The 15,713-nt window shown below is 35.6% G+C and overlaps 1 protein-coding gene across 4 annotated transcripts; it reads right to left on the bottom strand.

Moving 5' to 3' along the window:
• Positions 1–279: 279 nt before the first annotated feature.
• LOC104217652 (uncharacterized) lies at positions 280–14,475 on the bottom strand. Of its 4 annotated transcripts, XM_009767973.2 has the most exons (12): positions 14,224–14,475; positions 12,573–13,480; positions 11,003–12,428; positions 10,729–10,858; positions 10,474–10,562; positions 9,985–10,229; positions 9,448–9,534; positions 9,224–9,323; positions 8,423–8,630; positions 8,214–8,346; positions 7,314–7,468; positions 6,706–7,233 (listed from the first exon to the last, which is right to left on the bottom strand). In XM_009767973.2, the coding sequence occupies exons 1-11, from the start codon at positions 14,317–14,319 to the stop codon at positions 7,420–7,422; spliced, it is 3,471 nt and encodes a 1,156-aa protein (XP_009766275.1). In that variant the 5' UTR covers positions 14,320–14,475; the 3' UTR covers positions 6,706–7,233; positions 7,314–7,419. The 4 variants fall into 4 exon arrangements, with proteins under 4 accessions (XP_009766262.1, XP_009766275.1, XP_009766256.1 ...); XM_009767960.2 differs by lacking the exon at positions 6,706–7,233 and adding an exon at positions 280–478 and having other exon boundaries at positions 11,003–13,480; XM_009767954.2 differs by having other exon boundaries at positions 11,003–13,480.
• Positions 14,476–15,713: the final 1,238 nt, after the last annotated feature.

The raw sequence follows: 15,713 nt of genomic DNA, 5'->3' as shown, positions 1-15,713 counted from the left end.
AAAGTACTGTTGCCATATGATCAGGAGATCACGGGTTCGAGCCGTAAAAACATCTTGGACAAATACAAGGTAAGACTGCATATAATAGTCTCTTGTGGTCCGGCCCTTCCCAAATCCCGCACATAACGGGAGCTTAGTGCACCGGGCTGCCCTTTTTTTTTTTGGAGTCATGAATGAGATGGTAGTTTTACTTAATTGCAAAACTAGAAGAAGGCAATATCGCCAGTGTATGACAGAGAAGAATCCAGAATCAGTCGGTTCTGATTAAGTCTGAAAATTCCCTCCCAGCCCTTTACAAAAGAGGACACTACAGGTCAAATAAGCAAAAAATTGCTGGTCTTTCAGTTGGTTCAACTTCTTTTTCCCAAGAATTTACCATCTCAGTGTCGGTCCTTAACATTCTTTCCAGCCAAGAAGGTCAACATCATTTTCTTCAGCCAAACATTCTAATCGGACCATTTATCCACATTGCAGAATTCTGAAAAAAAAAAAAAAAAAAAAAAAGCTATTGCCTTTAGTAACTCCTCAATGGAAAGACAACATCTAAAAGAGAAAATCATAGAAAATAAATATTGGTAATGACAAGCCAGTGCTTGTGTTTATCTGTTCCTTCTGATTATTTTATCTAGTTGCAATTGACCTGCACATTGTTGAGTTGATCAGCATATTTATCTATTGTCAAATGACACTCTGAACAGGACTTCCGCAAAATGCTATCTTCTAGGTTTCTGGAACCATGTTTGATCCTAATACTAAATGTTGGAAAAAATATTGATTATGGAGAATAAGAATTAGCTTGAGGCGTGCAAAGTACACTATCCTTAGGGATATTTCGTCCATAGAGTGATAAATAAAATTAGGCGTATCCCCCAAAATTCAACAAGCTATTATGGTATAACTAAGAGCAAAAACATCAAATATTGAATTAAAGAAAACCCAACACAAAAGAAAATGGAGAAGATATTTTGTTACTTTTTTCTTATCTATTCAAAGTGAACACAAAGGACTTATATAGTCCAAAAAAAGGGGATAAAAACAGTTACCAACATAATAGCCATTAGGGCTATATATACAAATGAATAGATTTGAATAAGGAATCCCGTAATAGCTATTCAATGGTCATATTGAGTTTGTAGAAATTAAATTCAAACTTAGCAGTTATCATTTACGAATATTAAAGAAATATATTCAAAATAATTAGTGTAATTAAGGCCCATTAACATAATATTAAAAGAATTAACCTAGACATGATTTTGAACATTTCTTTTTGAGATATTAAAATTATTTTTCCTAATAATCCCCCACATAACTGAAAAAGGATATTAAGGAATAGAATAAAATATGAAGTTTCGCTGGATTTTCATAAATGAGCATAATGCCTCGAATCTGGTGTCTCTTGAACTGTGAACCAGACCTAGATAAAATAATATTAAACATACAGAACAATTGGTGAAGTTTAGAACTTCTATGAACCAAGAATTCTTTTGTAAGTTTAGTATTTTATCTATCATATTATACCCAAGAATTGTTGTTTGTCGCAGTTTTATGCTCGCACCTGGATTTCGTGAGTGCTTTAGAAATTTTTGCCTTAAATTTCATAAGAGCAACCCCACTCCACACTCATATAGGTCCATCCATCAAGTGTATTCTGCAACGCAATACACCATCTATAAAAGACTATGTATTATTGTATTAAAAGTTTAATAACCTAGTCTCTCATTCATTGCAGTCTAGCACTATATACACACACACCATAGGAAGGGACATAATTTAATAGTGCATATTTGATCAACTAATGACTTATTTTTACCGATATGAACCTACTTCATGGGATCTCCAATCATATTGGTTGGATTACCATTATTGTTGATATAACTCAAATTGGTAATAGTCTTATTCCCCTTGATGTTGCATATATTAATTTTCTTCCCAAAGGTTTGTCAGAGGATCAACCAAATTCACTTTTGACTTCACATAATCTATGGAAAAAAATTCATTTTTCAGCAGTGCTTTATCACATTATGTCTCAATCGAATGTATCGAATCTTTCAATTGAAGGATTTATTTTTATCAATGGCTATTGCAACTTGGCAATCACAATGCATAGACACAAAAGGTGTCGATTTTATTCCTAACCAAAAGGTTATTTAACCACTCGGCTCATTGCCAGCCAATTCCAATGCCAAAAACTTAGACTCCATGGTAGATCTAGCTATTATTGTTTGTTTAGCTGATTTCCAAGCCACGACACCTCCACCAAGGGTCAATACATATCCACTAGTAGATTTTGTCTCATTTGAATTAGAGATCCAGTTAGTATCACTATATCATTCTAATATAGTGGGAAAGCCACTATGTTTAATATCATAATTCATGGTACTGCTTAAATATTTCATTACTCTTACTAATGCATTCCAATGGGCATGATTCGGGTTTTGAGTATATCTACACACAGCATATGCAATATCAAATCTAGTAAAATTTATCAAATGCATTAGACCAGGGGCGGACCTACGTTAGGAGTAGGGGGAGGGCCACCGGAACCCGTTGGCCTTGGCGAAGTCACTGTATATTTTGTATATATAGGTATATACATGGAGGACCCTTAAATATTGGGAGAAATTCAAAAATAGCCAGATTTACATGTGGTCATTCAAAAATAGCCATAATTTCAAAAGTAATCGAATTTTAACCACTTTTTCATGTAAAGATAAATCTGAACGAAAATACTGTTCAAAATTCGAAAAGATAGTATAATTATACTGGAGTTCCAGTATAATACACCGATCCAGCATAATATACTGGAGTCTCCAGTATATTATACTTGAACTTTCCGTGTGTTGGAGTTCCAGCATTCATACACAGGTGCACCGATCTCCAATATATTATGCTGGAATTTTCCGTATTGTAGTAAAATCGTAACTATTTTTCAATAACTTTGCAATCACTAGCTATTTTTGAATGACCAATCCGAAAACTGGCTAGCCCATGCTATTTTTACTTAAATATTTTACTGATACCCCCAAAATCACAAAAGGCCACATGGGAAAGTTGGTGGAGTGTACCTGCTGAAACCTCCTAATCCCACTTGTTGTCTTGGGATTGAATCCCAACTCTTGCCTTTTGGGTTTACCTCTTACTTTACTAATTTCAATGATTGTTATACTTAATAGTCAAACTGATTTTTTTCTTTTATATTTTTTAAATTCAATTATTTAATACTTGGTCATAAAATCAACTTAATTAATGTTATCCTGTTTCAAGTCCCTCCCTCAAATCAAGCTCCAAACCAAGAAAATTACAAAACCTCCTCCCTCACTTCGAAAAAGTAGCAGCATCTAGCGATTCCGGCGCTAGCGACTAAGAATTTATATTTTGTTGATAAGTTATCATAATTGCTAAGTTTTTCGAGTAAAATTCAAATTTTATTTTGTAAAAATGAATTTAATTCTATATCAATAGCTTCTTTCCAAAATGAGGCATCAGACGAAGAAATTCTATATCAATAGCTTCATTGCTAAAAGATTTTTCTTTCCTTGGTCTTTTGCTTCTTCTTAATTTCTCACTTTTAAAATTATTTTGAATAATAGGAACATGAGAAATATTATTACTTTGCGTAATAGGAACATGAAAAATATTCTCAAGTTTTAAAGGAAATATATTTTCAAAAAGTTCAGCATTTTATGTTTCAACAATAATGTTATGTTTAAGCAGAGCACTTTTAACTACTAAAAAACTATATGTTGCACTACTTTTAACACACCTAATAAACATACAATCAGATGTTTTAGATTCTATCTTCCTTTTCTTATTATCAGGTAACAACACTTAGGCAAAGTACCCCCACACTTTTAAATATTTCAAGTTAAGGAGATAGCCTTTACAACTTATAAGGAGTTTTACCCATTTTCTTATCGGGAATGCTATTTTGTAAATGACAAGCAAATAAAATGGCTTCACCCCAAAGATTATCCGGGACACCAGAACTAGCAAGCATGTTATTTATCATTTCTTTTAGGGTTCTATTTTTCCTTTTCGCTACACCATTTGATTTTGATGAATATGGAGGTGTTATCTCATGAATTATGCCTTCTTTTGTCCCAACAAATCATTCAACAAAATAAATTCACCACCTCTATCGGATCTAACTCTTTTAATTTTCATACTAAATTGATTCTCTACTTCTGATTTGTGGATTAAAAACTTATCAATGGCTTCATCTGTATTTCTTAACAAATAAACTTTTGTATATCTAGAAAAATCGTATATAAATGTCACATAATATTTTTCCCTCCCTAGCCATAGTTCGTTTCAAGTCTCCAAAGTCAGTATGAATTAAACTTAACAATTCAGATTCTCTATGTACAAAAGCACATGATTTCTTAGTTTGTTTAGCTTTTACACAAACTTCACACGTATCAATATTTGAAATAAGACCTTCAAAATGCATCTTCTTAATATAAGATAAACTAACATGTCCTAATCTAGCATGTCATAAATTAAAAGAGTCAATCAAGTAAGCAGAAGAACTAGCATTTTTATTCATAATATTGAGTACAAATAAGCCATGGTTACAATAACCCTTGCCAACGAAATTATCATTTTTGGTTAACACGGCCTTATCAGATTCAAAAGAAATATTCACTCCCACTTTTCCTAATAATCCCACAGAGACCAAATTGGCTTGGATACTAGGAACGTGCAACATATTATTCAATGTTGAGTTTTGCCAGATGTGAGTTTGAGAATAACTTTGCCTTTTTCAAGAACTTGAGCAATTCTTGAGTGACCAAGATAGATAACTTCTTCTCCTTCCTCAACTTGGGTGTAAGAGACAAAGCTTTTTTTGTTAGCACAACATGTGCCTAGTGCCACAAGAATCTAACACTCAATCTTTCACACAAGCAACAAGGTTCACTTTGGAAACAATCGCATCAATTATATCATCCACTTTGGCTTCAGTCAAATTTACTTTAGCCTTGGCGGGATTGTTATTCCCAGCCCTTTTCCGGCATTGAGTAGCATGATGGCCAGGTTTGCCACACACAAAACAATTACCTTTTTTTTGAAGGTTTGATTGTTGGTTTTGGGCTTATAACCATTTCTTTTGTCTACCTGTTGATTGATTTGCTCTGACGTTTGTTGTCCTTCACAAGGTTAGCTGCAATCTCCTTTCCTTTTTCAACACCAACTTGCTTGCAGTTAAAATTATCTCCACAGAAAACCTCAATAACATGAGGAAAAGGTTTGGCATATGTACTTGGTGATGGAATAGCAATAGAAACAGTAGGTGTAGAGGGTGTAGTAACATCAACAACAACATTACCAGTGTTATTCTCCATAATAACAACGGGTAAATATCCTTAAGATTGTTAGAAAAAATATTGATTATGGGTAATAAGAATTAGCTTGAGACGTGTCAAGGACACTATCCTTAAGGATATTTCGCTCACATAGTGATAGAATAAAATTAAGCGTACCCCCAAAAGTTCAACAACTCTTCTAGTATAAATTAAGAGCAGAAACAACAAAAGTTGAATAAAAAAAAAAACAACACAAAAGAAAAAGGAGAAGATATTTTGTTACTTTTTTCTTATCTATTCAAAGCGAACACAAAGGACTTATGCAAAGACCCATTAACATAATATTAAAAGAATGAACCTAGACATGATTTTGAACATTTCTTTTTGAGATATTAAAATTATTTTTTCTAACATTAAGCAACCTTGGGAAACTAGCATCTAAATCATGAAATCACCATTGTGACGTTGTAATGATGCTAACGACAGTCCGGCTTCCTCATCATTTGGGTGAAAGTGCTGAGGAAGGCAACAGATCTGTGCAGTGGCATGAGGGTCCATATATATTTCTCTTTAGGCACATTTTAGCTTTAAATTTTGTTGATCTCCGTCCTTCTTGACAGAACCATTCGCTGTTCGTTTTAATTCACTTACCTCTATGACTATTGACAAAGGCCAATATCCTTCTTTCATAGCAGAAAACCAGAAAGGTTCAATTCACTGCTGTAACAATAAAATACTGCTATGTTGATGTGGGTATTCAAAGTAAAAGTATTGCTTATTATACGAAAAAGACGTTTATGTTTTTAGTTCCTGAAAGAAAGGTCATGAATGAGAGTGGTAGTATAACACTATAACTAGCAAAGGCTGATATTGCCAGCGGTGACAGAGAGGAAATGGGGCAGACCTGATAGCAATTGGCAATCAAGCTTTGCATATTTGCATTTCATATGTTCCCATCTGTGGCTGTCTCACATGGCCTCGTTTCTTTCTCTCAGTGATGGTATAACAGAGTACCAACTATTTACGAGGCTTGTACCAATAAAACTAGAAGACATCCTTTTACAAGTAAAGATTCAACATGCCTAGAGACCCTTCCTATGACTACTCTTGGTTGCCATGAAAGGCATTGCCATTCTTCCCTGCATCTCAAAAAGGAAGAATAGAGGGGGAATGTAGGCTCTGCAAAATGGTTTTTATGGTCTCTAAGCTAGCAAAGAATGAAGGAGAGCAATTGATAAGATTCGTTATTTTAGATTATGCTGGCAAAGAGATTAAATTAAAATGACATCACGAATAAACGAACCAGAATTTAGAGACATGACCAACTCCCTATGCAGTGATATCAGAACAGAACCATCTGTTAAGCTGATGAAACGAAGAAATTTATGTGAGGACAAAGATGTGAGCAAGAAACTATTACGAGCAATGTGATCAGAGGCATCAAAGTTAATAATCCGAAAAGTTGAATTATTAATATTGGGAGATATACAAACTGTAGAGTTTATAGCTATATGCTGCAGCTGACTGAGCTTGTTGGGATACTTTTCGTTGAACTTGATAACCAATCTATGAAGTTCTTATTTCAAACTCTTCCTTATCTTGAGCATATTCCAAGCAAAAAACATTATCGGTATCTTTGGATACTTACGAATTTGAGTAACAAGTGTCGTGAAGACGACCACAACATTTGCAACAGGAGCATTGAAGATGTATCCACGTTCACAATCAAATACTTAGACTCCACAAAATCTCCACAGTTTCCTAAGTCGAATGTTGTTGCAGATATCTTGAACATATCGGAATTAGAGTGGAATATAATGGAGAAACCTAGTAGCTAAGTGAATTCTCCATTTTAAGAGTTTCCCCACCAGTTAGAATTTGATGTCTGACATGCTCAAAAAGTAGAATGCATTATCCAAAAGGATCAACCCTGTGTTTAGATTTCCAGTTATGCCAATAATGCTCGGAAAACAGTCATATCAAATCTAGTTATATTTAAGAGAAGCTAACCTTTGGGAAGGATCGTTGCGGTCTTTGAATATCATTAGCAACATGCTTCGGCCTTGTTCCAAAGGCGAACAAGTCGTCAAAGCTATGAAATACCAAGATTTCTGGTTCAACAGACAGCCACATCTATCACTCCCGTTGATGTTGATTTTGATGTTCTGCAGGAATGTCATCAGCTGGCTTATCAAAGATGATCAGAAAATCCTTGACCTAGGAACGGAAGTTCAAGAGAAGATGAGTATGAGAGAATTTTTCTATTCAACTTTTTGGAGATAATTTTGGGGTTTAGGTAAAACCATCAGACATTAGGACAAAAGATGAGGCAGAAACTTGATAATGTTTAGTTAGGAATCCGCTTGATCAATTGGTAGACCTTTCATAGAAAGAAGACATGGGACCTATCTTGCTTTGCTTTAATTCAAACATGATAATAGACCAAAAAGATAGAAGAACATTTGAAAATAGAGTAAGGATGATATAAGAACACACAATTAACAATAAACTAAAGAAATAGTTGAGACTAGAGAAAAAAAGAATTTGTTAACACCTCGTATTAATGTTTTGTTCTTTAGATACCATACCTCATAAATAGATAATGAGGTTAATACTATACAAAAATCTGACATATGTATGAATGTAGTAAATGAATGTTTGAGATACATTTATGGTGGTGATGACTCAGTTATACCGTGCAGTTATTGGGTCTAATTGACTTCTTGTTCATATCATTAGCTTCCATATGAGTGAGTTTGACTGCTGGACAATACCATTAGTTTCAAGCAAATATATATTATGATTCTTGTTACTATAATTTCTGTTCCTCGTGGATATGAACCTTATAGCGCTCTGGTTAGTCTCTTCTTCAACCCTTTCAAAGCAGAGCAAAAGAGAGAGGAAACATACTCCATAGATCCTTGGTCCACAGTTGCACAACCCTCAACTTGCTTTGCTTGGAATACCTCAGAAACAGCAGTATTGTCATCCAAGTCAACATTGTCTTTGCTGTTTGTATTGTCAGAATGAGTTTGCTGGGCTTCTGCAAGAGTTCTTAAATTTCAGCTGCAGAACAGATATTCATCTTTTGTTCACAACAGACAGAAGATTTCATATACCTGTTAATACACTCGACACCACAGAATGGTTCTTTTGAAGGATCTTCTGACACATTATGGTACCCTGGAAATCAAGGAAAGTATAATCCAAGAAGTTTACTCTCTCTGATTCTTTCATCACTGAGAAACCAAATGAAGCGGTCCATGTGTCTAGAACAGCAGGAACTGCTGGCAAAACTAGCCTCTCAACTCCTAATTCCATGAGTTTCTGGAAGAAAATACCAACATAGCATTTAATGAAACAGAAGCAGAACCAGTTAATAAGTATATTTGGACTGTATGACTAAACTCAAAAATAGCATCTTCAAATCAAGCATTTAAGTCTGACTATACAGCAACTAAGTAATTTATTCGGACCAATGCAGTTCACATAACATATTTGCCCTACTAGCATCACTTTTGCTAAGTCGAATGTGAAACCCTAAGACTGTTACTACCATGGCATTGTGGACATTGGCTAACGAACATTTCCAAATATCAGAAGATCTTTTCCAATAAAATGTACGTTAACAACCCCTCATAAGGATATCTGACCATTTAACCCGCTTAAATACATAGCCTAAAAACATCTTGAATCTGCAGCCCTGGATGAGGAAAGTAACCTATAACTAATATTTACAAGAAAATACAAACGAAGATCTTTTTATACTTTATATAGCTTTCATGGACATCCCTGCATCAGAAAGAATATGCTCGGGCCTCTTTTAGAGATGTTCCTTTGGTATCCCTCAGCTTAAACACACTACCACCATCTCACAAAAAAAAAAAGAGTCAAAGCTGGACTGGAGAAGAGATGCATACCTTTTCGAGCTCATTCATTAAAATGCGACACATTCCAAGTCGGCGATGCTGAAATTGTGTTGCAACAAGAGGGATCTCTGCCACCTTTTCTCCATAAACCCTTTGAGATGACAGGAAAAGTATATAAAAGTTTTGTTTATTACGTTCAGAATTATGGAAAAGTGTACAAGGAAGAGTACAAAACTGATGGTAATTTGTCCTGAGAATATATAACAATGTGGTACCTTACAGTTGCTACTGTAATCAGTTCGTCATTTCTTCCTAACAGCACAGTGTAAAAACCTTGAAAATTTAAGCGGTTTAGCTCTGACCTGCAATTTCAGATTTTATATGTTTGTCGTTAGTAGAAATAATAAAACTCTAATCATATTTTTTAATAAAACAATTAAAGAATATTACATGTCTACACGAGAATTCAGCTAATTTTGGAGATAATATACCTAGAACACAATACTACCTTTGAAAGAACAATATTGGTACCCAGCAAACTACAGCTAGGTACTGACTTCATGATTGGTGCAAACCTCTACTAAACTACTAAAGTATGTCAACAATGAGTAGTCATGTTAAAGCATATCAGAAAGGTCTGTTTTACATAAAATTATGCATTTGAACGCAAACACTTGGTCTATTTTTCTATAAGTAAATGATCAAAACTATTTGAAATGAAAGGATTAAAATTAAAAGTAGACCACTAAGATTGTGCTGAATAGATTACATCAGAAAACCAGACTGACTCATCTTGAAAATCTGAATCTTACCGTCTACTAAAGATAACATCTTCTACAATATCTCTCCTAGTGTGAGGTTCTTTGACAGGTTCAAAACATTCATGCATCACATCCAAAGCAACACTAAGTCTGCTATAATTCTCCACACTGGACTCATAATCCACGATATCAGAACCAGAATCATCAGGTTCTATATATTTCAACAGTGTCCAAGTTAGGTTATCATCCCCCACTATAACTGGCTTTCCCAAAAGATGATGCATACCCAAAAATATCTGCAAAAAAATAAAAATCGTGTCAGATACAATATTTCCCCAGAGTTAAAACCCAAAGAAAATGAAAAAAAGCACTACTTAAGCATGTTATCATAATGTTTCTCAGGCATTAAATATTTTCCTAGGTTGCAAAATTAAGACCAATCAAATGTAGCATTTATCTCATCGCACAGTTGTTTCAAGCGCGTTTTATAACTTTTCAACGGATTAAAAGTGCACTTTGAAGAAAGCATGCTTCAAATACCAGCTCACAACTCTTGTTGCAAAACCAATTTCCTTCAGGATAATTATCCAGCTTTCCAGGACCCTTGCTTCTAATGCACCGAGCATGATCTGCATTGGATCAATCTTAATCAGTAAATAAATACATATATGGAGATATGCATGCACACACATACACACAGTTCTATATTTCTGAGCATGAAAATGTTACAGGAACATACTAGAAAGATCAAAAAATGTAGCAGGAACATATGAGAAAGATCAGACAGTTCCTTACACTTATGCTCGCACTGACAACAAATTAGAACATTGTTCTCTGTAAAGTGGTTTCTGTTTGTATCAAATCCACTATGACCACACACTTTACAACAGCATGATGGGCAAAACCAGTCACCATCTGGAACCTCCTGTTTAAACAATTTGCAAAATAAAACCAGTGGAAGAAGTATATAAAAAGATATGCCTCACTCTATAACCATGATCCAGTACTATTTAGCTTTTTGATTGAGGATTAAGAAACGAAGTAGAATATAACAATAAGAAAGTGATACCTTCATTCCAAGACAATCAGGATGAAATGAAGAAGGGCATTCATCACATAGAATTAATTCACCGCCATAATGACACACTGAACATATATAGTCATTCGTGCTAAAACGACTACCCTTCTTCTCAGCACGTGGTTCTTTCCTGGTGTTTTTTACACTCTGTTTGCGTTTCATCTGCAGTTGGCACTCAAGAAGAGACCTTCCATCCTCTAAAAATATATTTGCTGAAGGTCTGTGACAACTGCTTCCAGCATGAGTTTCAAAGTTACGAAGACCATAAATTTTTTCGCAGCAATTGCATTTGATTCCTTCACGAGTTATCTGCCCGTGTGCCATTGGATTACCATACTTCTTTGCACAATATAGTACCTTAGTATGTGGCAGAACCACATTATTGTCTATCAACCAGGATAAAACTGTTCGAGATGTTTTATGAGAGGAAGAAGGAGCCGCCTGCCGAGTTCTTTTACTTGATCGCATCACACAGGCCGAAGGATGAGGTCCTATACCATTTCCTTTTTTGAGTGAAGGCCAAGATCTTTTTCCTTTTGATACAGGCAAGCCACTTATGTGGATATCTTTTTCATCATCACGCTTTCTCTTCTTTCTTGGTTTGGTCATGCGACAAAATTTGACTTTACCATTTTGAAGGGGTTCTCTTAACAATGACATAGGAGATGTCCCCACTGGTAACGTCTCACATGAGCTTTTCGCAGGTGAAGAGTTTCTCTCGAACTCCATAGCAGCTGATGGAGAAGACACTTTTTCCGGTAAGTGGCTTTCAGCTTCCCACTTCTGTGCGCACCATCTGCAAGCTTTTCGAAGAGAGGCAAATAGTTTTCCTTCAGGCGAACAGTATCGCAATTTTCTGTCTTTCTTCCCAGCAAAAAAGATTTTCCATCCAATTGCAGCTAGGTGTTTCTTAGCTTTCAGGGATGTATCCCCTACCCTCACCCCATGTTTATAGGACTTCCAATAGGCACTGTGTAGAGATTTCGGAGAACAATAGTCAATTACAGCTTGAGGGCAGATTTCAGGAACAATAGTTGTTTCTTCAGAAGGAGATGGCAATTCAGGCACCTCACTGCATGTTGGTGGTCTTGCCGCGCAAGGAGACTTATCAGGTGATCCGTATAAATTTCTTTGTTCAACTGGGGGAACCAGCTCACAAGCTTTTGACTCTTCCAACACATGGCAAACTTGACTAAGTGACTGGCATATCTTTCCATTAGGAGCAATGTAACGTTTCCTAATGATTCCGCAATCCATTACGAGTTCAAATTTCCAACCCAAAAACAAGAGATGCTTCTTAAATTTTTTTATTGAGGACATAGATGGCATATACTTTGCAATTGCATCAGGGCAAAAGTCAGGTTCATCTGCCGGGGTCTGCCCCTCGAATCTCTTCTTTTTTGTAGTAGGTCTCCCCCTGCGACGCTTAAAATTAGTGCAAGTCAGTGGTTCACTTTTGGTACTGGACAAAATACCAGCAAAATCATCATTAGGCGGAGGTAAAACAGAGAAAGCATGAGGTGATACAGACAGTTCTTCTTTTTGGCTAAGAGGAACTGACCTACAAACATCATTAACACACAATTGAACATCCTTTTTGCTAGGCGCAAAACCCTCTGAAACATACTGCTTAACAACAGGTTGAAGATGGGAAACATTCGGATCCATAAGCTGCATGCCTGCAGTATCTAATTTGCAAGTGGCTTCAGTAACAGGTGCATTCGAGTTATCAAAATATGTTTCAAGGTTCAGTTTAGCCTCAAGAGTAACTTCTGAAACTTCCAGCAATCGGCCTCTCTCTACAAAGTCCTGTGAGGAGTTCAGTTCAGAAAAAAATTGATTGATAGCTAACTTGGTATTATCATGAACAACTTCCTTCACCAAATTCCTCCAAATATCTCCCAAAGATGAAGTCCACTCAAAATTCTCATAATCCTTTTTCAGCTGCACTTCATACCAAATTTGTTTTACTGAGACTAAAAGGGGGTGTAGATGCGCGATCTCCTCAATCACATCAAGAAACATCCAGGAACCACGAGGCTCCCATTCTTCTGTAACCTCATCCCAGTCTTGAGTTATACGCAGCTTGTCCACTTGAGCCTTCATTTCATCACCCATATCTGGAAAGAAAATTTTCCGTTCCACAGCACAGTCTTCATGGTCAAATATCACACCTTCCCACCAGGCATCTTGATAAAACAAATCTACACATTGTCCATAATGTAAATGCCATCTGCTAAATTCACATGGAGGTGGCAAAGGCCTAATTAGACCACGATAATGGACGGGCTTTTGATTAGCGGGATTTACCCCATCAACCATAGGAGAAACCGTCACAAATTCAACCAAGTTGCCAGAACCATCATCTGACAGAAGGTGATCATATTTAACTTGACGAACCAAATCATCACAACCAATCACAGCACCCACGTGCCATGAACCCAAAAACCCATCATCAACACTCCTCACCTGCATAAATCATAATCCAGTTACAAGAACATTCAAGACGTATCGTTGTCCCCCCACTCTCCCTCCATTTTGTTAATGTAAGCCATACACTTTACAACATTCAAAATACCAAAAACAAATGATGCCATTGAACTAATAACTGGAAGGGAGATATTAAAGCAGTCCATAGAACTCCCTAATATTTTCATCATTGATGCTGAAATTAAGGTTTATATGTACAATGGTCAATGAACCGCAAAAATTGAGCACACCCTTTTACTAGTTCAATCTAATATAATTCCAGGTCATTCAGTTCGTGAGCAATAAACAAAATCCACATGCAATCGCGATGCAGGTTGCTATCCACAGTGTTATCAATTGTTTGCCTAATTACATATACAAATATATAACAAGAAAAGATAGATAACACAATGTGAGTAAATCAACCTTAGAAAACTATCTTTCGTAAACTTAATAACACCAGTGAAGCCTAAATGTCAAGAATTCAGTCAAAAAAGTTATCAAAACCCAAAATCCGGAACTGATACAACCTTATGAACCACAAAAACAAAAACAAAAAACATATATTCCCTCTGGCCCATTTAACATTTAATTTTTTATTCAAACATTTCTGATTATAAAAACTCTGATCAGAAGTATTGTACGTAAATTTAAATTCTAAAAATTGAGAAATCATGTCCAAACTGATAAAAGTTGAAACAAATGAATCAAAAAAAATAATTTAAACAGAGCATTGAGAGTACCTCAACTTTTTGATCAATAACCAGTTTCCGATGAGTTCCTCCATCTACTTTGCGCTTCCTTTTCCTCAAGACTCGTTCTTCATTTTCTGCCGCCATTGAACTGTGCTATGCAAAAGCGTTAGGGGGAATGAAAGGGATTACACTGAATCAGTATCCCACAGTTAGAGAGAAATATATATATATATATATATATATATATGCATAATATTAATAACAATTAATTCGATAGCGAAATTGTCGGATTACATTATTCTCTTTTTACCAAGTAACACCTCTTCTTCCAGTTTTCTCTGTCTGTTCGTTTCGGGAATATAACTATTATTATTATAATATAAATTTTTTTCCCCTGCAGTTTCGGAAATAAGTTAAAGTATGTTCAGGAAAGGACTTATAATGAGGGTGCAAATTTGATATGTTTATCCAGTGGGGACAAGAGAATTGACGGTTGTGATTTTAATTAGTACAAAATTCCGTGCCAACATGGAATTGGAACACGTTCATTTTGTACCCATAAGATAAATTATTGTACTACTAATACTTTATGAATTTTTACCTTTTCTGTTGTTTTCAAAATTGATCCTACTGTATGTGTCTTTCAAGTAATTTTTACTTCACAAAGACATTAAGTGGGCGTTTGGGAAAGTAGATGTCTAAAATATCATTTATGTTATAAATATATTATATTATGGATGTTCATTTAGTACTCCGTTGTAAATAATCTTCCTGAAGAAGCTTATCCATATGGGACTCCACCGTAAATATGTTTATCTATTTAGTACTCTATTGGAAATAAGCTTCCTGAAGAAGCTTATCACTTCGGTACCCGGTTATGGATAAACATTACCCTAGGTAGAAGATTATCCATACCGGGTATAATAAGTTTATCCATTCAGTACTCCGTTATGGATAAACATTGCTCTCAGTAGAAGATTATCCATATCTGGTATAGTAGCAGCTTACACAGCAGCTTGCAGTAGCAGCTTACACAGCAGCTTGCAGTAGCAGCTTACACAGCAGCTTGCAGTAGCAGCTTTGCGTAGCAGCTTACACAGCAGCTTGCGTAGTAGCTTACACAACAGCTTCCTTTCTTCTATAAATAGAAGAGATTTCAGTTCATTTTATACATCAGTTTGAATTCGAATAATATATCAGTTTCTCTCTATACTTGTCTTTACTTTATAGTCTTTATTTTATAACACGTTATCAGCACGAGACTCTGCCATCTCGAGCAAATATTTTGAAAGTATCTGAGGTAAGAACTTTCTTTTCCTAAATAATGTCAAATCTTTCTAAACTTGAATTTGTTGCCCTAGATATATCGGGCAAAAGCTACATGTCTTGGGTGCTTGATGCTGAAATTCATCTTGATGCGATGGGTCTAGCAGACACCATCAAAGACAAAAATCAGGCATCAAACCAAGACCGTGCCAAAGCAATGATATTCTTACGCCATCACCTTGATGAGGGCCTGAAAATGGAATATCTTACTG

This window comes from Nicotiana sylvestris, chromosome 6, assembly GCF_000393655.2.
Source record: "Nicotiana sylvestris chromosome 6, ASM39365v2, whole genome shotgun sequence".
Taxonomy (NCBI): Eukaryota; Viridiplantae; Streptophyta; class Magnoliopsida; order Solanales; family Solanaceae; genus Nicotiana; species Nicotiana sylvestris.
The sequence above is the reverse complement of the archived record's forward strand: the minus strand, read 5'-3'. Positions and strand labels throughout refer to the sequence as shown.

Coding starts and splice junctions, on each gene's coding strand:
- LOC104217652 (XM_009767960.2), bottom strand. CDS start 14,319: ATGGCGGCAGAAAATGAAGAACGAGTCTTGAGGAAAAGGAAGCGCAAA. Junction 10,230..10,473: donor GCAACAAGAGTTGTGAGCTG/GTATTTGAAGCA, acceptor ATTTTTTTGCAG/ATATTTTTGGGTATGCATCA. Junction 8,631..9,223: donor TAATGAATGAGCTCGAAAAG/GTATGCATCTCT, acceptor ATTTTCTTCCAG/AAACTCATGGAATTAGGAGT.